This window comes from Pinus tabuliformis, chromosome 6 (assembly GCF_031772625.1).
Source record: "Pinus tabuliformis cultivar Carrire ecotype Pingquan chromosome 6, CPIR1, whole genome shotgun sequence".
Classification (NCBI taxonomy): domain Eukaryota; kingdom Viridiplantae; phylum Streptophyta; class Pinopsida; order Pinales; family Pinaceae; genus Pinus; species Pinus tabuliformis.
The window spans coordinates 979,858,713-979,883,916 of NC_142292.1; the positions used below are offsets into that span (position 1 = coordinate 979,858,713).

General features: G+C 35.8%; 1 protein-coding gene across 1 annotated transcript in view; it reads right to left on the reverse strand.

Moving 5' to 3' along the window:
• Positions 1–8,008: 8,008 nt before the first annotated feature.
• LOC149262275 (AUGMIN subunit 6-like) overlaps positions 8,009–25,204 on the reverse strand; it is a 307,382-nt gene continuing 290,186 nt past the window's right edge. The window contains exons 11-13 of the mRNA XM_089423872.1: positions 9,434–9,686; positions 8,771–9,274; positions 8,009–8,402 (exon numbers count right to left, since the gene is read on the reverse strand). Of these exons, the coding sequence (XP_089279998.1) occupies positions 8,341–8,402; positions 8,771–9,274; positions 9,434–9,686 (819 nt within the window). The 3' untranslated portion in view covers positions 8,009–8,340. The remainder of the gene's footprint in view (positions 8,403–8,770; positions 9,275–9,433; positions 9,687–25,204) is intronic.

Genomic DNA, 25,204 nt, shown 5'->3' on the forward strand with positions numbered 1-25,204 from the left:
TCATAGAAAATAGCATCAATTTTAGTCGTAGTATCATGCACCGACTTTGGCTTTTATGCCACAGGGAGCTCGTTCTTGTCTTAAGTCATCCATCACAAAGAACTTGCATTTTTGTCAGACCATCTTCCACAATAGGCTCACATCATCTGTCACAGGGAAAACTTTCATCATTTCAGATTATCTTCCATAGAATATTCATAGTTCCTTGCAGATGTATATCCTCAAAACCTCACACTTCTTCACAAATATGTAGCCTTTGAAATTCAGATCCCTTTTACCTCAGAACTTATCACAAAGAAGCATCAAATTGCTTTCCATTTGGTGGAGGAAACATGTCAATATATAGTTGTTCTCATATGCGAAAATACACATCCTTTCAATGAGCCAACTTGACATCTAGGAAGGTCGACTTGGCTTCTTGAAGAGAATTTACCCAAATTAGATTTTCAAAAATTCTTTTTCCTTTTTCTTTACAAGAAGTCCAAATAGGACTTTGACTCTTTGACTCATCAAATCGTAGAAGCGTGAAGAACATGCTTAACTAATGAAATAATAATAATAAAACTTTTTCTTCTTCTTGCTTTTACATAAAATACATAATGATACAAGTACAATGATAATTATGAAGACCCAACCTAGTTGCATTTTCCGATAGAGCAGTTGTGATTTGGTACCATATTCAAGGAAGACTAGTAAAGTTTCCAAAAATATGTATAAATTTTGTTTGCACAATTCAAGAACCAAGCATAGATCTACGTTAAAGTTCTCGTGCAAATATTGATCTCAGAGACTTGTAATCTTAGAAGTCTATCATTTTACATGGAATTCTAAATCCCTAGGATATAAAGAGATCATATTTAGGAAATATCATGAACTATAAGCTAACATATTAAGTTGTGTCCTCTTTTGAGGATAACGACATATTCAATATGTTAGGTGTTGCGCTCATACGAATTCAGATACTTTCCTTGCATATTTTTGAGATCAAGGTTAGATAATCAATAAATGAAACATTAATGAATTCCATCTGATGCATAGTAGGATTGTCGATAACATTTCTAGGGTTTGCAACTAACACATTAATATACTTGAAGGATTTGCAATTCTTGAAAGTTGGCAGGCCTTGGAGACTTTGGATATTGAAGCATCTAGGGTTTGTAAACCCTAGCAAAAGTTTGAACTAAGAAAACTCTAGGAACAAAAACCCTAATCGTTTTCGTTGAAAGAAGAAGACCTAGATTTCGAGAATCACAGAATTGACATCATGCTGATGTGAGAACAAAAATGATTACAAGTACAAGATTAAGAGGGAGTTGACTCTTCTCAAAAGATAAGTATTCTATACATTTTCTCTTCAATTAAGATTGTTGTTATTATCATTAAGTTTTGGTTAGTCTCATCTATGTATTATCTTCTTGGTTATAATTGTCCTCTCATATCCTTCCAGTAAGGATTGCAGGAAAATAACTAAGATGACTTAGGCTTTGGCAGTAAAAGAATCAATCAAGCATAGTCAAGAGGACTTTCCAAATGCAATCTAGAAGAAGAACCAAGGAACTAGGAAACTCGGGGTAAGGCTTGATTTTTATAATGCAACAAATGATAGTGTTAAAGAAAGAAGGTTCTCCTAGTAAGAGGGAAATGAACATGTTACATCAGTTAGAAGAGTTACTCTAAATTTTTGAAGCAACCTCCTCATTAAAGAAGGCCTCGCACTTCGGGAAAGAAGGATTCATAAGTCAAAAGAAGGAATTTTGACTTTAGAGGGAGTTGGAAGTAGAATTTGACATGAAGAATCTTACACTACAACTAGGGAATTGAGGATACATCGATTGCGATGGCAGTGTTGATGTTAGAGATACTATTGATGGTTGGGAACTGGTATGGTTTCTTAGAAGAACATGAAACATAATTTTGTTGCATTACAAAGGCAGAAGAAGATATGACAATTTGTACAATTAGTTGTGACGCAGTGTGGCTCCATAAAATGTTTGATGGACTATTTAACATGTTGGATTTGATCATGATACTCTATGAAGATTGTCAAAGAACCTGGAAAATTGATGCATGCTATGATTCAAGATATGATACAGATACGAGCCGAGAGGCTACAATAGATCTCCATGGAAGAACAGGTAGCTGATGTAAAGGAAGAATGAGTACTTTCAACACAAGCTTAGACTTGTAGTTATCTCCTCCTAGGATTGAGACATAGTGAGGATGGACACCATGTTCTCCATGTTTCATGTACTATGGCCAAGACTAACCGTCATAAGTCCAGTGTAGGAACATGAATAGGGAGAATGGTGGATTGCATAACCATCTTGGACAGACATTCTTGAGTAATGTATTCTGACCAAGACTAATAGTCGTAAGAGTCAAGTACATGGACTTGGTAAAGAATCGTCCAGTGGACGAACGATTTCTTGGGATTAGGAAATGGTCCTGTGAGGACATACCTTGGTGAACTTGGGTGGGGTATGTTCCTTGAGAGGCGATGGTGTCCAATTGAATGCCCTCCTAGCGTTGTGCTCTAATCTAGTGGAGAGAGAGCTTACTTGTCAAGGTCTTGGTAGTTTGACAATGTTGGTTATGATGATGCAATCATCATTGATGGTTATCAATCCAAATCATTTCTTATAGAAGTTCTCAACCTGAGAATATTCTGATGAGTCATTATGAATAACTCCCTAAGTAAGAGGCAGTGTTGGAATTGTAACTAGGTTCGATCTTCAAAAATGTCATTGTATCAATATGTATTTGATGTAAAAACAAAAGAAGAAAAGTATTATCATTATTTTTATTATCAAAGCATGTTCTTTAAGAGCCTTTCAAAAAAAAAAAAATCGAAAATTTTCAAGTGTCATTGGTCTCACCAAGTTGCTAAGTTGACCCCCTCCAGACGACAAGTCGGCATGCCCAAGAGTCGTGTCTTTTAGCATGAGGAAACAACTATATATTGGCATCATTCCTCCACCTTTTGGCAAGCAAGTTTAGGTCTCTTCTAAAAAAGGCAATTTCGGATCCGGGACATGGAATCTGGGGCACATAAAATGAGTTATCTATGGCACCTTATATCTATGTAAATGCAAGATACAAGACACATATCATCTCTGAGCTACGAGTTGCAAGAAGACAACATATCCTCTGTGGAATTCAAACTATCGTGGCAACACATTTTCTGTGGATCCAAATTACTATGGCAACATATATTCTGTGGCATTCGAACTTATTGCAATAATATATTCTAAGTATCTGATTTTAACATGACATTATTCCTACTATGGAACGAGAGTTATCTAATACATTTTATCTTAGTGAATGTGGCAACTAAGAACAGAGGTACAACATCTTGTGACCAAATTTATTGATAGAGTTATGATGAAGTTTTGGGCTATTAATGGAGGGTTGACTTGACATTTGGATCATTGGTTGGTTGACTTGGATTTCTCTTATTGATGAAGAATCTACAAGGAAAATATTGACAGGTTTTCCCCTTGTGGGTTTTGCCCCGACCTCTGGCCTAATCTCTTGCGTCTCTTGTCTCTCGTGCACTATAATCTATATTTTCTTGTATTTTAATGGTAATTGCTTGACAAATAATAAAGAAAGACTAAGAAGAACACTAAACATCATCACAAGTAGTTATCATAACTAGAAATTCAATCTTGCAACTGAATTTCAACATTTAACAAGCTTAATTTTCTTTTGTGATAGATAATAGTATTGTATATATGTGCTTTTCGTTAATAAGTTTAATTGATCCCACATATTTAATATTATTCTTTATTTTTCACTAATTAGCCGACATATATTTAAAAAAAAAAAAAATTTAATGTAAAGTTACGTAACAATGTCTCCCTCATTTACTTGGCTATAGAGCACCTCTCAACGCAATAAATGCCTTCAAATCCGCTGCCTTTTTTCATGCATCAAAAGTTTGTTTTAAAAGCTCAGGGAAAAAATCAACATTCTAAACTCAAAAGTTAGAGAAATTTGGTGTGCCATTGACATCCTTTCTCCATGCTGTAACTTTTGATGTCTCTCTTTCCACATATATTTGAAACTACCCACATTTTTGGTCAATTTATTCGTAACATTGCGTAATGTCAAACTCCACATCCCTCTTAGCTCCCCGGGGGTAGCTCAATCGGTGATGGCCGTAAAAATGAAGTGTTATGTGTGAGGAGATTCGAGGCTCAAATCCCCTCGGTTCCCCCGTGCCCGTGGCAGGGGCATACGTAGGCACCTAGAAGTTATAGCGATAGCTGTTGGAATCAATCACGTGTCACACAAGTATGAGACCAACGTAGTTGCCACTTCCTCTAGATACAAAAAAAAACTCCACATCTCTCGTTTACAACTTCATGTGGGTGTTTTTTTCTTGTTTCTTTCCTTTTTCGTTGTCTTGAATGTTTTCGTCTCACGCTTGGGTTTTTGTTTACAAAATCACGCCTTCACTATGTTAAATTCTGGATTTTATGCCTTTTGACAGACAATGATTATTTGGCAACTAACTAGCTGATCGTTGGTTGTTTGCATGGTTTCCTCGTGAAATCCAATCTGCACTGCAATCACTGAAATATGTTTTTTGTCCACCTAAAATTCATAAACTATGCTCTTGACCTCCTCCAAAACTATTAAAAAACAGTATTCCCTAGAACCTTGCAAATCAAAAACTTTATAACAATTGCCCTCAAAATAAACCTTGAATTATATAATTGAACATTTTTAAATCACGTTTGCTTTTATTGACTCACTTGATGTGGAGATGGGGTCCATAGTAGAACTTTGGAATTTGGGCCTTCCAACAGGCAATCTCAGACTTTGCCTCATTTTAGGAATGTCTCTCTTAATACCATGTTAATTTTAAGAGGATGCATATATACATTCATGAACAAGCGAATACAAAACTTGATATTTTATTAATATCGATGCAATAATACTAGAAAGGAATACCGCCTTTTATCAACCATATTATCTTTGGTTACATAATTTATAGCACCTTCTTGTGCTTACAGCTAAGTTGCACTGAAACAGAAATGGGAACGGATACGGATACGGATACGGGGATACGGATACGGGGTTTGAAACAGATATGGCAAATTTTCAAAAAATCCAGATACAATACAGCAAGGAAAAGGCATATATATATATATATATAAAAGAATCTCATATTACTATTCATCTTTTAGAATCTAGATTCTATGTATAAAAATATATAATCATCCTCATCAAATTCAGTATAAACATTGTCATCATCATTAGTGAACATGACATGGCTCTTCTGCTAATCTTCTCGAGTGCTTGAGATCTTTCTTAGTGAGTGGAATTATCATTGTCTACACTACAAATGGAATATCTAATCACTTACTTTCCTCGCTACAAGATCCCCTTTGCATGAACCAATCACTCCCTGAGTGGAACCTGTGCGACCTGCTTGCCTTTCCGTAAATCCCTTGTATTCTTACCACTAATTATATGCAAAACACAAAAGGCTTCCCAAACTTTTTCCAAGAGACGGTTATAATTTCCTTGACACTCTGAATTTGTTGAATTTAAGCAACCTTGGCTTTTCACGAACTGCCTCATGGCATCTCCCTGTTAGTCACAAGATCCACATGTCAACACCCTCGATGTCACATCATCTGCCACATATAATACCACGACCTCTAGCGTGAGGCAGATACATCTGCTATAAGGGAGAGGCTCTGTTGTGGACCAAAACATGTCTCAAGCTCCATAAGGCATCTACCCTTTCTTTGTTCCCTTTGTGCAAAGTGCAGAGTTAGACTCTGCTCTAACACCCACCTTTTCCTCTGTGTAGGATAGTCTTCATTGGTCTTAACCTTTAGTCTTGTGTTGTGCAGGCCCAACTTGGAGTTGGAAATTAACCACCGTTCCCGCTTTTTGACCTTTTGAGGGTGGATCCGTTTACGGAAATCCGGAAACAGTCCAGAAACAGATTAGAAAAAAATTTAAAAACTTTGAAACATTTCCATTTCCGGATCTGGCGTTTCTAACTTCTTGAAACGACTCAGAAATGTTTCTAAGGTGTTTCGTATGCGGATTGTACCTGTTTCCATTTTGGAACTTGGAACGGCGTTTCTGGCAGTTCAGCGTGACATTTCCGGTAACTTAGGATTACAATGGTTTAATCACATATCACTCACATTAAGTACATGCTAATTGTATGTCACTAACATTTAACATTAAATGGCCAGCACACACATATATTCATACACAAATATCTGGTTTGGAATTACTTGAACACGGATGAAATAGCAATTTCTTTTCTAAACTAAAGATCCGTTCCTTAGAAGCATTTTCCACCTTGTTAAACGTGAAAGTAATTTTGTCGTGGTTAAGTGTAAGTTTAACCACCTAGCACTCACATTAATTACATCTCTTACACATGTTAGCAGTGTTGCGAACATCTGGATAACATCCTGATTTTATTTCGAAATCACGATTTTTTGGCCTACCCGATGTTTGTCAATTTTTACAGATATTTTTATGATATCTTAATTTTGCCGATGTTTGCCAATTTTTACCAATATTTTCCCAATTTTTATGATTTTTTGGTTTTCAAGACCCTTGCGATTTTATCCCGATGCTGATGTTCACAACATTGCGTGTTACTATCATTTAATATTATAATGACCAGCACAAAAATGTATGCATGTACATATCTGTGTGTACATCATTTTAACTTGGATGATTTAGCATTTTTCTTTTAGAAAAAAGATGAACATAGACACATTTCTTAGAAGCATTCTCCACATTGTTAATGGTTAAACTTCTCTGAGAAAAACAGTGGCCACGGATGTTTATATTACAAGATATGCAATGAAAACATCAACGTGTCAAGATAGTTATGGCTCCTATGTAATGTATTTAATAACTTAATAGAACACCAATATCACAGTGGTAACAGTGCATTTTAATAGATTGTATAAATTAGTGTCGGTACATTTTGGTATGTAGAATTAGGACAAAAAAGAAGCAATTATGCAGTTTCCATGTTATAAGGTATCTCAAAAAAGCTAATGATGTAGGTTGCATATATCTAAGGAGACATGCCTGAGGTAGAAGGGAAGTGATACAGAAATACCTAACACAACTAGTAATAATTGCACCCGCCACTAAGGCTTTGTTTCAAAGACGCATCAAACTGCATGCTTTAAAGACTAAATGTAGCATCTGCAGGTTAGCAATTAAACATAAACCCTACTACCTTATGCAACACGCACATTGTCCGATATCAAAACGATGCCCCAATAGAGACCACCCTAACCTTAGGCATTCAGCTGTCCTGCAGGAACTAGATTGCCAGTTTTTGTGGAGTGATTTACTACCATTTTGAGAATGCTCTGTCATTTATTCCTCCTGCTGGAAATAGATCGCCTGCCTGTGTGGAAGGGTTTACTGTGTTTTGACAATAGCGATACTGCAGAGTGTTATATGTTTTATTACTACCTAATGCATGCCCACCACAACTACGAATAACTGCACCAACAACTAAAACTTGTTTGAAGATTGCATCAAGCTGCATGCACTAAATAATCAATGTAGCATCTGTAGGTTAGCAATTAAAAATAGACCCTCATAACTTATTCAACGTACACATATTTAAAAATCAAAATAGCACCCCAATAGAGACCAGCTTGGCCTTAGGCATTCAGCCATCCTTCTAGTGGTAGATTGCCAGTTTTTGCACCATGGTATACTTTCTTTTCTATGATACTCTGCAGTTAAACCATCTTGCTGGAAGTAGATCACTTACTTTTGCAGAGTGGTTTACGGTGGTTTAACTTTGACAATGGATTGCAATACTGCAGTGTTATTCCATGTTTGATTGCTACAGAAACTGTTTGTGGTATCTCCTTGTCACATTATGTTGAAGCACCAAAAAAAGCAAGGATTCTTGCACTTTTATTAAGTTTTCTTATTCCTTAAGAAAGTCATCAACATTATGGCAACAGATAAATGAGACTGGCCAACGGGGAAGTCAAACAACTCACGGAATACATAGAGAGCCATCAAAAGATCAGTGTTATAATAGTTGAATTATTTTAACAGGTGAAATTCCATCATTTTTTTACAAGAAGAAAAAATGATAAATATATGCACATAAAGGTATCCTACAAAGATGAGAACTACATGCCACAGAAGTAAAATGACTCACAGATTTGAAAATGTGTGCCGTTTTGATACAAAGACACATTGATCCAGCACTCAGATATACATTACAGATCCGCATCTGACACAAACTTCTGTCAAACATTGTTCAAAAGGACTTCTAGATTAGCAGATAAAAATTTCACTTGGTCTGGCCACTCAAGCGTGCATGGTTTGCATTGAACATTCCATCAAAGCAGCATCACCCTCAGACATTGGAGCTGCACATGCAGTGACAAACTGCATTAGGAAATATCTCTAAACATCCTCATTCAATCAAACATATGTATCAATGTCAGATCTCCATGACTTCACATATCCAGACCATTGAAAAATTATTCTCATTATGAAAAAACTTCTATCTAGCAAGCAAGAATGTAAATGTACAAGTATTGCAAACATTTCCCCTGAAGACAAAGTAAATATTTTTTTAAGGGTATATTTTAAATATTTAAAGACTTGCTAACCAAAATCCCTAGAAAGACATGCAACCCAAGACGAATACAAATCGAGCATTTCATTAACAAAAGCATAAAATATCTCAGGTTTACTTAATAAAGTAAAGCTTCTTAACAAAGTGAACTTATACCTAGTAAATCATCATATGCTTCTGGAAATGAAGAAAGTTCCATAAGCAAAGGTGGGGAGAATGGCTGAACTAATTCCTCGCCAACACTATCACCTTCCATCTCTGAAAAATGATTTTCTTGTATCTCAGAACGAACCAATTTCGAAAAGCTCACAGACAACTGCCCATTTGATGCATACTTTGCTGAGGTATGTAACTTATCAGTATTTACTTTAAGGTCAAACACACCATGAAAGTGCTCGCGATTGAGACCTTTATCCTTTCCAACAAGTGAATCATCGTTGAATTTGTAACTGTCTTCTAAAGACCTAAACACCCCTAACTTTGGCTGGGTTCTTGTGGATTTCTTGGCAGCTCCACTCTTAGCAAAGTTATTTGTTGAAGAAAGTGGTATAAAATAATGTTCAGCATTTTGGTCAATGTGTTCTAAGGTAACGGTTGGTTTGGAGAGTGCTGCTTCCCGTACAGATTTCCTTAAAAAAAAATGTTCAGAATTCCCGTTATCTGCATGACGATTAAAGATGGATTGTTTATTATAGCCATATAAACATTGCAAAACACAATAAACTAAATCATGACTATGAAATTTGGAGAAGATGTACTTATAAGGACCACTTTGTATCACAAAACCACAATATGTTGAGCACAGAGAAAAGCACAGACCTTGCATATCAACATTTCTCAGACTTTCTGTTGGTGAAAGTCCATTCACTTTGTCAGATTCAGGAAGTGTTTCTATACTACGCATCTGAGTCATAGCCACCTGATGTTTCGGCAAGTAACTGACTTTTTCTGAGGGATTTGGAGATAAAGAAAACAGTTGAGGCAACTTCAGTGCAGGAGTTGGTGGAACCAACTCTAATGGAGCATGCCCAACTTTTGAATCTGCTTCAGCTTTTCTTTCATCATTGATTTCCTGCATTCTTCAAATGGCATTGTTAATATTCGAAAATAAATCACAAAACATAAATGAAACATTTTTACTTTTCATAAAGATTACAATCAGAATTCCAAATTGGTGAATTCTACAAATGATAATAGAAAAGCTAAAAAAGAAATACCTTTAATGTACATCAACACGAGGTTGTCTTATACAAAGTACCATGGAAACAAATAATTCTGTTCAAACTAGGATAATCCTAATTTAAGGATATAACCTAAGTCATGTTTCTCTGTTGCTCTACTAAAGTTAGTGGTTGAAATTTCAAGTATAAGTGCTTAACAATTGGAATGCTCTAAAGAAGTCAAATTGTATCATTGGAAGTAGTTATCAGTTTGAAAATTGTTCAAGTCTTGTCTGCAACTAGAAAATCAACATGCTATTGGAGCTTTGAAGGAATAGAGCATTGAGATCACCTTGAAGAGCACTGAGATCGCCTTAAAGAGCATTGAGATCCTTTATCTTTTATCTTAATTGATCATCTTCATCATGAATTCCTTCATAAAGGCAGAAAACAAGCTTGAAGGAGCCCTTATCTGAGATACACGAAGACCTAAAGAGCACTCTAGAAGATCAGTTCTGTTCTCTCAAGCAAAGGTGGACAAGAAGACAAGGAGGCCTAAACCAAGATAAGAAGACATTCCTCCTTCCCTGTCTCAAATGATTAGAATAAGTTGAGTATAGTCCGAGTATTCTGTGTGCAGGACCAAAGTCTATGTTAAAGCCTGAGGTCCGGATCTCTATGGAGGAGTGCAAGGATCTGAAGTGAAGACCGAGCTTTTTTGGAACAGTTAAGAAGGCCGGAAGTCTATTTCAGTTTGCAAGAAGTGCAAGGTTCTGTCTGTGCTTGAGAAGCCTGAAATGCTAAGTCTCAAGACTTGAGGCCTTCATATTGACCATAAACGAATCTTACACTATCTACAAAGATATTTGGATACACACCTTTCAAGCATAAAATTGTTTCAGAGTGATATTGACCAATGACTTTGTTCATATAATGGGATCCTTATCATGAAATTGAGGTGTTTATTGAACTTATTATAGCAGCACACCGAAAGAAACAAGTTGCATCCATTGCAGATCATAAGAATGATGACCATTAAAAGTTCAAGTTCAAAGGTTCCATTGAAGGTAAATGACATGAAGACAAAAGTAGAAAGGAATTGAAGAAGAAGAAGTTCCTCAGGACCCAGTCTCACTAAAGATCGTCAGGCGAATAATAGAAGGTCGAAACCTCAGTGAGTGAATCTCAAATGGTCGAAGCCCTAGTTTCTTTCTTGCATTCATAAGAAGATTTGAAAGTAGACCAAAAGGCCTCAAGCCTTGAAGATCAAACATGTCTACAAACAAAGAGAAAAAATTGAAATTCTAAGATGATGACCAAGAGCTCTATTTGAAGACCTCGTAGACCTCCGAACCAAATCTCTGAAGGACGAGAATATCTCTGTCAAAGAAAGAAGGCCGAGAAGAAGAAATCTTAAAATGCTTTGTGCTAGCATTCTCATTTTCTTGTGTGTTATGGAAGACAATGTACTTGAGAACAAAGATTGCCCTAATGACAAAGATTAAGAAGAAGTGTGACAAGGACTGAAGTTTGACATTTGAAATTGAGGCATGTATTGTCATCTCTGTAACCTTTTTCTTTGGAGATCAAGTACAGGTCTAGCATGGAAGGAATGGATCTCTTTATCTTAAATTTTGCAAGACTCAACAATATTGTATCAAAACTCTAGAAGATCGGGTATGATGAAGTCCTCTCATCCTTCTAAACCGTTGATAGTTCTCAAGGTAACACTGTTAGTATGTGACATAAAAGTTGTATTGATATGATGACAACTCTACGATGATGAATATCTGAGAGCTAATTTGAAGTTTAATGCCTCCTTAAACTCTTTTGGATGTGAGGTATGTACAACTATTGTCTGGAATATTTGATCCTTTGAAACCAACTCAAGAGGAGCTCTGTCAGAAAGGACCAAATATGGGTCTAAGTCTTGCATCATAATATTCTTTAAAACTAATATGCCATATCTTGAAGACTGTGTCAATATCTTACAAAATGCATTACATGAAGGACAGTTGTGCTTACATTTAATAATGAGTAGTATGATGTATTCAAGTATGTTATGGGCTGTGTCACCCACAACTTTGTGGGTGATATCCCCCGGAGAAATTTTTCTCCATGATGAGCCTCAGTCGGCAGCCAGCAGCCCATTGATGCCTCCTACTAGCTCATTGTGACATTTCTCTGCCAACTAAGCCAGCTATGTGGTCCCTCACCCACCTATATTTTTTGTATGTTTGAAAGTGGGCCTCCCGAATCTAAAGGTATGTCTTGTCATTTGGTAATTGAGTATTGGGTTTACTTATCATGGATACTTTTGGGTATGGATTGATGGGGGGATTTGGCGGAAAGAGTGGGTATAGTTTGTGCTCTTGTCTCCTTGATCTCTTTTGGTTGTTACCCTTGGATCTTAGCCCCGTGGGTTCTCCTTTATTGACCATTTGGTTCTAGGGTGGTACTACTTGGGAAACCCTGACTTTGGGTGCATGGTCCCAATCCTTTACCCGCACATACTACTCCCTCTCTGTGAAAATTTCTAACACGAAATTCCACTGCAATAACTGATTTAGTTCTCCTACTTATCTTCCACAATAAGTTATTTACAAAACATTAAAATAAATTCTACTGCAGTTATCACATAATAGCATAGAGAAAATAACAGTGATATACAAGCACAATAATCAATCACATCAACACAGTTATTTTTGGACAATTGTCCCCGGAAAAACCCAATGTAGGAAAACCAGTGCAGCAGATGAGAGTTTATGTTATGAATAAATATATAGGAAATCATGATGTAAATGATAATAAGCATAAATAATGATTAGTTAATTAGTAATTAGGTTGAAGAGTCATATCTAAATGAGACACGACTCTCCATGAAGAGATCCCTGCTTGGTATATAAGCAAGCCTCTCATTCTCATTGTATCAATCATTCTTATTCACGCATTTAATATATAATATTTGTATCCTCATGGATATCCTTATAGTCCAAGTCTTTTGGAGTAATTAATCTGTAGAAGGAACTTTGTTCACTTCATTTGGTATCAGAGCAATTCGATCCTCTGTCGCTCTCCGGTGCAGGCCCTTGGCCATCAAGGTTTCATCAACATTGTTGTTGTCAAGTAAAGCGTTTTGCTACAAAAAGTTGGAATTTCTCCATATCGCCAATCAAGCCTTAGGCCATTTAAAAAAAAAAAAATCAAAATCAAAATACAAAAAAAAAAAAAAAAAAATAGTTATATAATAAAAAAAACAACAAAAAACAAATATTTAATAAAAAAAAAAGGACTTACCCAAACGCTACACCATAGCCATTGTACATAATGTTGTCAATTGTCCCTCCTACACAGTCGCAGGGTCTTTCGCCTTCATCTCACACTTGGATTCACTGGGATTTTGCATTAGCCATTTGCAAACTCAGCAATTTTCTCATCCACCCATTGCCACAACCGCCGTCCATTATTGTCTCCTTATGCTGCCCCCATCAATTCTGTGCCGCCACACACCATCAACAACTGCATTTTCAATCACTCAATGTCCATGCACAAGTGACTGCGCACATTTGTATAGTGTATTCAAGTTGCAGCGAAATTTGTTTAATTGGCCACAACCTGAATCCACAAATCTAAACAATTCGTATTGTTGCAACAAACAAACAAAAACGATTCGATTCCCCTTTTTGTGGTCACGATCCATGTCATGGTCAAACTAGCAGCCATTTAACTATTCAACTAGTCACCAATTTCCTTACCAGTCATTAAGTTTCCATACTGCATTGAATTTGACATATATCCAACACACATCAATTTTCCAAACAAATAAAAATAAATGAAAAACCCACAACTCGCTATCGTGATTGCATTCAAATATATTTGATGATTACCATTGTGAAATCTAAGGAAGTAAAGTTGCTTGAATAAATTACAAACATATTAAATTATATCCTAAATTCCCTTGTTAACAAAAAAAATAACATTTCATTTGTTGAAAGGTTAAACTTTAAAGAGCTGTTGAAGTTTATTATTGTTGAGTGGATAAAAAGATAAAAGGTGTACATATATTCAAAATGGTGATTATAGAAAAATACTTATATATATATATATATAACAAAAAAGGGAGATAAAATAAGTGAAGAAAAAAAAAAGATGCCGTCCACAAAGAATAGTGGTTTTTTTGCAATATGTCCTTTTTGTTCAGAAGGATACCCTAATTGTCAAAAATCATTCAGAAATCAAAACGTTGTTTGCACAAAATGTTACAAAACTTTTACCTTAGTCGAACTTTTAAGTGATGCAGATAAACAAGTATTAGCAAGAAATATGAGACAATTAATGGCAAAATATAAGGAAATGAAGAAGAGAGAATCCACATTGCAAGTTGAAAGCCCATCATAACCTCTACCAAACAATATTATCTAGTGTACCAAGAAATTGCAGCTAGAAGATCGAGAGAAAGACAAAATAGCCAAACTTCAACAAAACAAGGAAGCGTTAAAACATGAACATAAAAATTTTGTGGATATGCATTACAAGGAAGTAATGGAAAATGATGAAGAAATCTCTCGCCTCCAGGACCACGTCGAAAAATTACTTGCACAAGTGAAGAAGACTAAGGTCACAAAGAAAGAACTCAACAAGCACTTATCAAAACAAGAAGAGGAAACCTTGTGTTTAAAGAACCTTAATAAAAAAATATTACAACAAATCAGAGATCTGAAAGATGAAAAACTCAAATGTCAAAACATTGAAAATAAGGTTGATGAATCAGAAACCAAAACTCTTACGTATGAGAAACCATAATCAAAATCTACTCACTCAAATTAAGAAACTTGAGGATGATCAGGAATTATTGAAGGACAAGTTAGAACAATTTACTCAAGAAGAAGTATCGAAATATCCCGTCGTAACAATCCAAGTTGAAGATAAGGGAACAAATAACGATCCAGTGAATATCATAACTCAAGAAGAATGCAAACTAGTTGAAGAAAAGACACACTTAGATGTTTCAGTTCAAATGATAAACACCCCAAGTGAAGTTTCTCTAACCAACTCAACAACATCATCACCTGAAGTAAATAAAAAAAATCCACACACTTAATAAGGGAAAGTCAAACCAAAAAAGTTCCCTATCGACATCCGAATCATGAGAGTAGACAACTCAACCATGCTATGTATGGGACCATTCGGAACAGAAACAACAAACTAATGTTCCAGAGAATAATGATGTAACCTCAATCCAGTCCTATGATAACAAGTCGTTAGAAAATTCCAGTGATCAGAATACTCCACAGAAGATTAATCTAGGATGGTCTAATCCTTTCTCAATGCGACAATTTTGTTTGTCACTTAAAGGATCATATCAATATGTATCGACAAAGATGACAGTTCCGAGACAGAAAGACATTCGAAGCCGAAAAAGAGATCAAGCCTTTTTCATTAACAAGCTTTGAGGACAAATCTTTCTGAGGAGGAAGGCAATGTTATGAATAAATATATAGGAAATCATGTAAAACAAAAGAAAAATAGTTATATAAATAATAATAAAAACAAAAAACAAATATTTAATAATAAAAAAAGAGAGTATATATAGAAAAATTTATAATAAAAAAAGACTTACCTTGTTGTTGTACCCAATGTTGTCAATTATCTCTCCTACACAGTCGCAGGGTCGTTTGCCTTCATCTCACACTTGGATTCACTGGGATTCTGCATTAGCCATTTGCAAACTCAACAATTTTCTCATCCGCCCGCTGCCACAACCGCCATCCATTGTTGTCTCCTTACGCTACCCCCATCGATTATGTGTCGCCACACAACATCAACAACTTCACTTTCAATCACTTAATGTCCATGCACAAGCTACTGCACACAATTGTATAGTGTATTCAAATTGTAGTGAAATTGGTTTAATTGGCCACAACCTGAATCCACAAATCTAAACAATTTGTACCGTTGCAAAATAAAAATTGATTCATTTCCCCTTTTTGTGGTCACAGTCCATGTCATGGTCAAACTAGCAGCCATTTAACTATTCGACTAGTCACCAATTTCCTTACTAGTCATCAAGTTTCCATACTGCATTGAATTTGAAATATATCCAACACACATCAATTTTCCAAAAAAATAAAAATAAATGAAAAACCCACAGGTCACTATCGTCACTACGTTCAAATATATTTGGTGATTATCATTGTGAAAGTTAAGGAACTAAATTTGCTTGAATAAATTACAAACATATTAAATTATATCATAAATTCCCTTCTTAACAAAAAAAATAACATTTTATTTGTTGAAAGGTTAAACTTTAAAGAGCCGTTGAAGTTTATTATTGTTGACTAGATAAAAAGATAAAATTCCCTTCTTAACAAAAAAAATAACATTTTATTTGTTGAAAGGTTAAACTTTAAAGAGCCGTTGAAGTTTATTATTGTTGACTGGATAAAAAGATAAAAGGTGTACATATATTCAAAAAGGTGATTTTAGAAAAAGGCTTATATATATATATATATATATAAAGAGACTATTTAAAAAGTATATATTGAAAGAGAGGTTATATATTGAGAGAATTTAAAAAGGAAAAAGAAATAACAATAAAAATTAATAACAAAAAACAGAGATAAATAAGTGAAGAAAAAAATGTCATCCACAAAGAATAGTAGTTTCTTTGCAATATGTCCTTTTTGTTCAAAAGGATACCCTAATTGTCAAGAATCATTCAGAAATCAAAACGTTGTTTGCACAAAATGTTACAAAAATTTTACCTTAGTCGAACTTCTAAGTGATGCAGATAAACAATTATTAGCAAGAAATATGGGACAATTAATGGCAAAATATAAGGAAATGAAGAAAATGGAATCCACATTGTAAGTTGAAAGCCCAACATCACTTCTACCAAACGATGTAATCCAGTGTACCAAGAAATTGCAGCTAGAAGATAAAGAGAAAAACAAAATAGCCAAACTTCAACAAAACAAGGAAGCGTTACAACATGAACATAAAAATCTTGTGGGTATGCATTACAAGGAAGTAATGGAAAATGATGAAAAAATCTCTCGCCTCAAGGACCACATTGAAAAATTACTTACACAAGTGAAGAAGACTAAGGTCATAAAAAAAGAACTCAAAAAGCACATATCAGAACAAGAAGAGGAAACCTTGTGTATAAAGAACCTTAATAAAAAATTATTAGAACAAATCAGAGATCTGAAAGATGAAAAACTCAAAAGTCAAAACATTGAAAATAAGGTTGATGAATCAGAAACCAAAGTACTCTTACGTCTAAGAAACCATAATCAAAATCTACTCACTAAAATTAAGAAACTTAAGGATGATAAGAAAGCATTAAAAGACAAGTTAGAACAATTTACTCAAGAACAAGTATCAAAATCTCCTGTCGTAACAGTCCAAGTTGAAGATAAGGGAACGAATACCGATCCAGTGAATATCATAACTCAAGAAGAATGCAAACTAGTCGAAAGAAAGAAGCACTTAGATGTTGCAGTTCAGATGATAAACACCCCAAGTGAAGGTTCTCTAACGAACTCAACAACGTCATCACCTGAAGTAAATAAAAAAAAATTCCAAACACTTAAGAAGGGAAAGTCAAACCAAAAAAGTTCCCTATCGACATTTGAATCATGAGAGTAGCCAACTCAACTATGCTACATATCGGGACCATTCGGAACAGAAACAACAAATTGATGTTCCAGAGAATAATGATGTAACCTCAATCTAGTCCTATGGTGACAAGTCGTTAGAAAATTCCAGTGATCATAATACTCCACACTAAGTCACCTGACACGGGGATTCGAGACACGTAGGATTTGAGATTCGTGGTGCGGATTCGGATATGCTGACCCCCCGTAACAGGACACGTTATATATTATTTTATTAAAAATATATATATATATATACATATATTTTAATATATATATATATATATATATATATATATATATATATATTAAAAATTAGATATTATCATATTTCTTACACAAATTTTAATTAATGATACAAATTTATTGATTTCAAACATAGATCTTCATCTATAGCTATTAGCATGCATAGTACATACAAAATTCAAATACATGTCAATCTATTATCTATTTCTTATGCTTGGCCCTCTTGCCACCACGAGAAATGTCTAATTTTTTAGTCTTGTTGGAAAATCAGGATCTTTGTCATTAATATCACCCTCTAAGCATTAATATCCAGAGGTATCTTTGTCATTACCTCTGTATCTGTATAGGGATCTTTGTCATTAATATCACCCTTTAAGCATTAACATAAGATAGAACAAGCATAACATGTCAAGTCAAGATTTTGTTTGAGTGATGCGTACATTTTTAGGAGGGTCATGATACAGGAGTTCGAAAACCAATGTCACTAACATCAAGGTACATAGAGGGATTGGTGCTCTTGATTAAATACGAGTTCCATACCCTAATACATGACAAAATTCAATGGAAACATTGCAATCCCCCAATCCTAAAATCCTGAAAAACTGATAAGTCTGCTGGATTTTGAATGAAATCTAAAATTCTACTTTCTCCATATGAAATCCAATGAGGCCGGAACCACTATCAAACATCTTGAGTCATTTCATGGTAATGTTAAAAATTTAAGTAAAAGGATGAAAATGAAGATTAAGGAGAATGTCACTTTTACTTTAAGAGTTTAACATTACCATGAACAGGACACGTTTCCCAAAATCGCGACACGCTTTCGAAAATCATGACACGACCTCGGATTCAACGTGTCGGAAAAAGACACGACATGTCATATGATTTGGACATGAATCCAAACCGAATCGTGTCGGATTCGCTGGATTCGGGATTCGTAGGGGGTTTAGGACGAATATCGTGACTTAGACTCCAGAGAATATTAATCTAGGATGGTCTGATCCTTTCTTAGTGCGACAATTTTGTTTGTCACTTAAAGGATCATATCAACATGTATTGACAAAGATGACAGTTCCGAGACAGAAAGACATTCGAACCCGAAAAAGAGATCAAGTCGTTTTCATTAACAAGCCTTGAGGACAAAGCTTTCTGAGGAAGAAGGCAATGTGATGAATAAATATATAAGAAATCATGTAAATGATAATAATCATAAATAATGATTAGTTAATTAGTAATTAGGTTGAAGAGTTCTAAACGAGACATGACTCTCCATGAAGAGACACCTGCATCGTATATAAGCAAGCCTCTCATTCTCATTGTATTAATCATTCTTATTCACACATTTAATATATAATACTTGTATCCTCATGGACATCCTTATATTCCAAGTCTTTTGGAGTAATTAATCTGTAGAAGGAACTTTGTTCGCTTCATTTGGTATCAGAGTAGTTCGATCCTCTGGCCACTTTCCAGTCCCGGCCCTTGGCCATCAAGGATTTGTCACCATTATTGTCGTCAAGTAAAGGGTTTCACTACAAAAAGTTGAGTTTCTCCATATCACCAATCAGGGCTTTGGTTATTTATAACAAAAAAAAAAAAAATCAAAATCAAAATACAAAAAAGAAAAGAAAAATAGTTATATAACAAAAAATAAAAATAAAAGACATCAAAAAACAAATATTTAATATAAAAAAAAGAGTATATATAGAAGAATTTATAATAATAATAAAAAAAAACAACTTACCTTGCCACTGTACCCAACACTGTCAATTGTCCCTCCTACAGAGTCGCAAGGTCTTTTGCCTTCATCTTGCACTTGGATTCACTGGGATTCTGCATTAGCCATTTGCAAACTCGGCAATTTTCTCATCCGCCCGCTGCCACAACCGTCGTCCATTGTTGTCTCCTTACGCTGCCCCCGTCAATTCTGTGTCGTCACACACCATCAACAACTGCATTTTCAATCACTCACTGTCCATGCACAAGCGACTGCATATAACTGCATAGTGTATTCAAATTGCAGCAAAATTGGTTTAATTGGCCACAACTTGAATCCACAAATCTAAACAATTTGTACCGTTTCAAAACGTTGCAAAAAAAAACAAAAAAAACAATTCAATTCTCCTTTTGTGGTCACAGCCCATGTCATGGTCAAACTCGCAGCCATTTAACTATTCGACTAGTCACCAATTTCCTTACTAGTCATCAAGTTTCCGTACTGCATTGAATTTGAGATATATCCAACACACATCAATTTTCCAAGAAAATAAAAATAAATGAAAAACCCACAAGTCGTTATCGTGACTGTGTTCAAATCAATGTTTTTAAAACCAGAACCGATGACCGAACCGGTCCACCTAATGAACCGGTTTACCGACCGGAACCGGTCTAATCGGGACTGGTTTGGTCTAAACGAACCGGTTTTAAAAAAATACATTAAATAATTAATCTTTAATGAAACAAAACTATTTTTAAGATGTAAAACCATGATTCCAAGCCAATAGAGACAAAATATGCAAAGTTTGCTCATTTATATACCATGCAAAGGTGAATATATCAAAATGGCACCGAGTGCAATACATATCATCGACAAAATAGCAAAATACATAAGAAATGAGGCTCTAAATGGCCTATAAAGTCCAAAAACAATGCTGCAAGCTATGAGGCCATTGGCCTACTACAAGTCTACAGTGTACACATGATCAATCATCAAGTCCATCACCACTACTAGACACAGGATCATCATCAGGAGCTACATAGACATCATCTGGTTCAGAATCTGAGGATGCCTCAGCCTGATCTGCAACATCAGTATCAATGCCACCAATGACAATAGAAGTGGACCTAATGGAAGCACGAGTTTGTCGACCTGCACAACTAGTGCCTTCCATTGGTTCCTTGCCTTTCCTTGATGCCGCTACTGATCCTCGTTCTGATGCCGCCACATAATCTGCCTCATCCCCCGCTAAAGCCATGTCGATATCAAAATCAGCCTCAAACACAGGATCTTCAGTCTCCTCCACCCATTCTGATGTTGGATCAATATCGTCCAACACAATGGGATCTAGATCAGGTGATTTGCTCATCATTTGGTTCCTCCTCAGTCGAAGGTTGTATTGCACAAAAACAAGATCATTTAACCGTTTTTGTTCCAAACGGTTTCTCTTCTTCGTGTGTATGCGCTCAAAAACAGACCAATTGCGCTCACAACCTGAAGCACTGCAAGTTTGACTGAGGACTCTAATTGCAAACCTTTGCAATTGAGGACACTCGCCACCAAATGACTCCCACCAATGTGCTGCAAAGAAAAAGACAATAATTAGTAACTTAGTTTATAATTTGAATTGTAAAGAACGTAAACAATTTTAACTTGAAATGAAAAACAAAATGGAAATTGGAATTGCTTACCTGGTTGGTCCACATCTCTTGCCATCTTTGCCAAGTTTTTGCCAAAAGTACCACTTGCCATATTGAAAATAGTAAGCTGTCTATGTATTTCCAACTGGTCTACATGGTTAGGGACCATGCGCTCCAAGCAATCAATCAATCCAGCTCTGACCTCCCCATCATGCTGATCTCCTAGCCGATTTTTATAGTGATACCTTGGGTTCAAAAAATACCCGGCTGCATGTATAGGACGATGGAGTTGATTGTTCCATCTGTTATCAATGATCTCCCATATACGGCCATATTTAGCTAACCTGTCCTTGTAAGCTGCCCGTATCTGCTCCTTTGCCTGATCCATAGCTTCATAAATGTAGCCCATGGCCAATCTTTCCCCATCCACCAACCTTAGCACCTTAACAAGGGGCTCGGTAATTTTCACAAGCTCTACAGACCTTTTCCAAAAATAAGTGTCTAACACTTTCTTTTTGGTGTCTTTTCCATCTGGTCTACGAGCCCACCGAGATTCAGACCATTCTTCAGAGGAAAACATTTTCTGCAAGTTTTTATGTTGACCATTGAGACATTGCAATGTGAGGAAGTGAGTTGCAAATCTCGTAATTGCAGGCCTAACAAGCTCTTTGCCTCCAGTGTGTTTCCTCATTAGGTTCAATACCCATGAGTGGTTGTAAATGTATTTTGTAATGCACTTGGCATGCTCTACAGTGTTTTTTACCCACTCCACTTTGCCTATATCCTCAAGCATGAGGTCTATGCAATGTGCAGCACATGGAGTCCAAAATATGGTCTTATATTGGCCTCAAGCATCTTTCCAGCAAGAACATAGTTTGAGGCATTATCAGTGATGACCTGCACAACATGCTGCTCCCCAACTTCCTGAATAACGTTATCCAAAAGCTCAAATAGAAGGATTGCATCCTTTACCTTATCAGATGCATCAACTGATTTCAAAAACATGGTTCCTTGAGGGCAAGAAACAAGGAAATTAATGATAGTGCGGTTCTTTCCATCGGTCCATCCATCTGACATAATGGAACAACCTGTTTTGAGCCATGACTCTTTAAACTCAACCAAATACTCATCAATGGAAGATATCTCTTTTTGCAAAAGAGCTCCCCTCAAGTCATGCATACTAGGGCCTTTGAAGCCCTTTCCTGCAGCTATAACAGAGTCCCACATAGCTTGGTAATAAGGTGAGCGAGCAGCATTAAATGGGATATCTGAATCATACCACCATCTAGCAATGTATTGGTGAGAAGTTTCTTTGCATTTTTTTTTCCAATGTTGATCCAAAGTGGGTTGAGAACTTGGTTGGGAGGAAGTGGGATTAGATTTAGAAGAGGCAATGTTGGCAGAAGATGAGAAATAACTTTGGATGTTTGCTCTCTTTGTTCCTTTTGATGGTTGGCCAAGTCCAACAGAAGGATGAACATAGTGAAAGGAGTCATTGGTGGAAGGGATAGAAGTGGAGTCTTGAATCTCATAATCATCATACCCACTCTCTTTCATGGCTTCTAATAATTCCCTCTTCCTTGCAATTTCATCTTGGATGGCCTTCTCCCTAGCCTTATCCTCATAAAATTTTTCAATCTTGGCAATGTATTCTGCCCTAATAGGACCTAACAGTGCATTTGGTGCATCACATGGCTTTACTTGGCCTCTTATCCCAGCCAAGTCTTGTTTCAACCTAAGAATACCCCCACCTCCAATAGATTTATGGCATAATTTGCATATCATTTTTCCATCAATTACATCACAATGAGCCCATGCACTATCCTTTCCTTTTAGAGCCATGTTTGCTTGAAATAATAACAATTTGCAAAGAAATCTGCCATTTAAAAAAAAAAATTGCAGCTAAGCAAAATGGAAAACCAAAGATAAATGTAGGAAAACAAATGCACATGCAAGGCTCAAGCTACAAAATTTGATAGCATAGAGCTAGAGAGTTTATAGCATACATGATAGATCATAGAAGTGAGAAGTTTATAAGTATAACACATTAAAAAAAAATTCATGGACAGCAGACTCAAATGAGGAATTATCAAGTGCAAATCCTTACCTGGAAATGCAAACTAGCTCCCTTAGCCTCCTCTTGAAGATGGCAACTCCACTGACAGCTACACACTATCTCCAAAATAGCTCCAACTCCAACTCCAAGATGACTACTTCAGCAAAAACTCCACACTCTCCAAGCTCACAAACAAACTCACAAACACTTCAAATCAGTTGTGTGAGACAAATGAGAGTGAGAGGGGTCTCTTATAGCTTGGAGAGGGTGTTTTTGGAGGGAAAATACATTTACCTCCCCCCCAAAACCCCTAAACCACAAACCACCAACGCCTTTTTCCAAGATTCGGTGAGCATGCCATAAACCGGCCGGTTCCGTCCTAAACCAGCGGGTTTTCACCGGTTAGGGCCAAAAATCGGGCAAATGAAGGGTCTGACAGGGTTTTTAGGCCGGTTCGGACCGGCCAGCTAGTCAAGTGGCCGGTTTGACCGGTTACCGGTTTTTCTAAGCAGTTTTTAAAACTATGGTTCAAATATATTTGGTGATTACCATTGTGAAATTTAAGAAAGTAAAGTTGCTTGAATAAATTACAAACATACTAAATCATATCATAAATTCCCTTGTTAACAAAAAAAAAATAACATTTTATTTGTTGAAAGGTTAAACTTTAAAGAGCCGTTGAAGTTTATTATTGTTGAGTGGATAAAAAGATAAAAGGTGTACATATATTCAAAAAGGTGATTTTAGGAAAAGGCTTATATGCTAAGTCACATGACACGAGCACACGAGACACGGAGGACACGTAAATACGAGTATTCAATACGAAATGCAGCGACCTAGAAACAGGACACGAGGGACATGTTTTATATATATTTAATAAATAATATATATATATATATATATATAGTTTTTTATCCATATTAAATTGCAGGCTGCACTTATCTAATCAAATTAAAATATAATTACTTCAAAGTTCACATTTCGTGGGCTTAAGTCGAGGAAGTTATTCTAGATGATGTTGGGCTTATACAAGAGCTATCTTCTTTTCAGAAGTGTCTTTGCATGAGTATGTGGGGAATAATGATAAGAAATTGGTATAAATCTGCCTTAAATCCTAAGTATCTCTCACACTTTGGGGTAGTAAATAATTATACATTGGAAATGATTCCTCTTGCAAGTTAAATGGATTGGTTAGTCAATGAATTAATACTAGTCAAGGAAGGGATTTGGAGTTTAACTAGCATGACATTTAATAGTATCATGGAATTTCAGTTTGAAAGAGGGCACAACCACCACATATTTCCATATTATTACACTTTGTGATGTGGAGGAATTGTGTAAAGGATCAAAGAAATGCAAGAGTGATGTGGCAAATTAAATATAGTGTCTAATTTGTGATGAGAACAATAGTTTAAGAGAGTAAGAAATATGATCACGTGCATTCACATAAATACTAGTTGGTTGGTTATAGAAATACCTATGCCAAATGTAAAATTAAAATAAATCACAAATATAAGAAAGAATTAAAGATCAATAGTCATATTAATGGCTCCATGCACTTGTTTATAAATATAATAGTGATTGACCTAGCTATATGTCAAAACTTTTTCTTGACTTTCATGGATCATTCTATGCCATATGCAAACTATGATCCTCTCTCCACACTCAATTTCTAGAATATAGCCCTAGAGGCTACCAAATTCAAATAAACTATGGTATTCACACAAGTATATCACGATATGGATGAAATTCACTGTCAACTATATTATGCTTATCAATTATTAACCTTCTACCTGTATAATAAATAAAAGAGAAATGTCTACATGTTTGATCCGAGGAAGGTATCACATTTGCAGCAGGTGGGTGGACAAAAACTAAATGCGTTGCATCCAGTGATTGGACAGAGACTAAGTGCAAACAGAAACTGATTACATTGGTGCCAGTTGTTGAACAGAAATTGATTGCGTAGTTGCTAATTCAGATATTGCAGGCATTTGTTTAACAGAGACTAAAGGCGTTTCAGCCTGTGGTTGAACAGAAACTGAAGATGTTGCAACCGGTAATTAAACAGAAACAGAAGGCATAGCAGCTAATTTAGATGTTGGGCTTATAC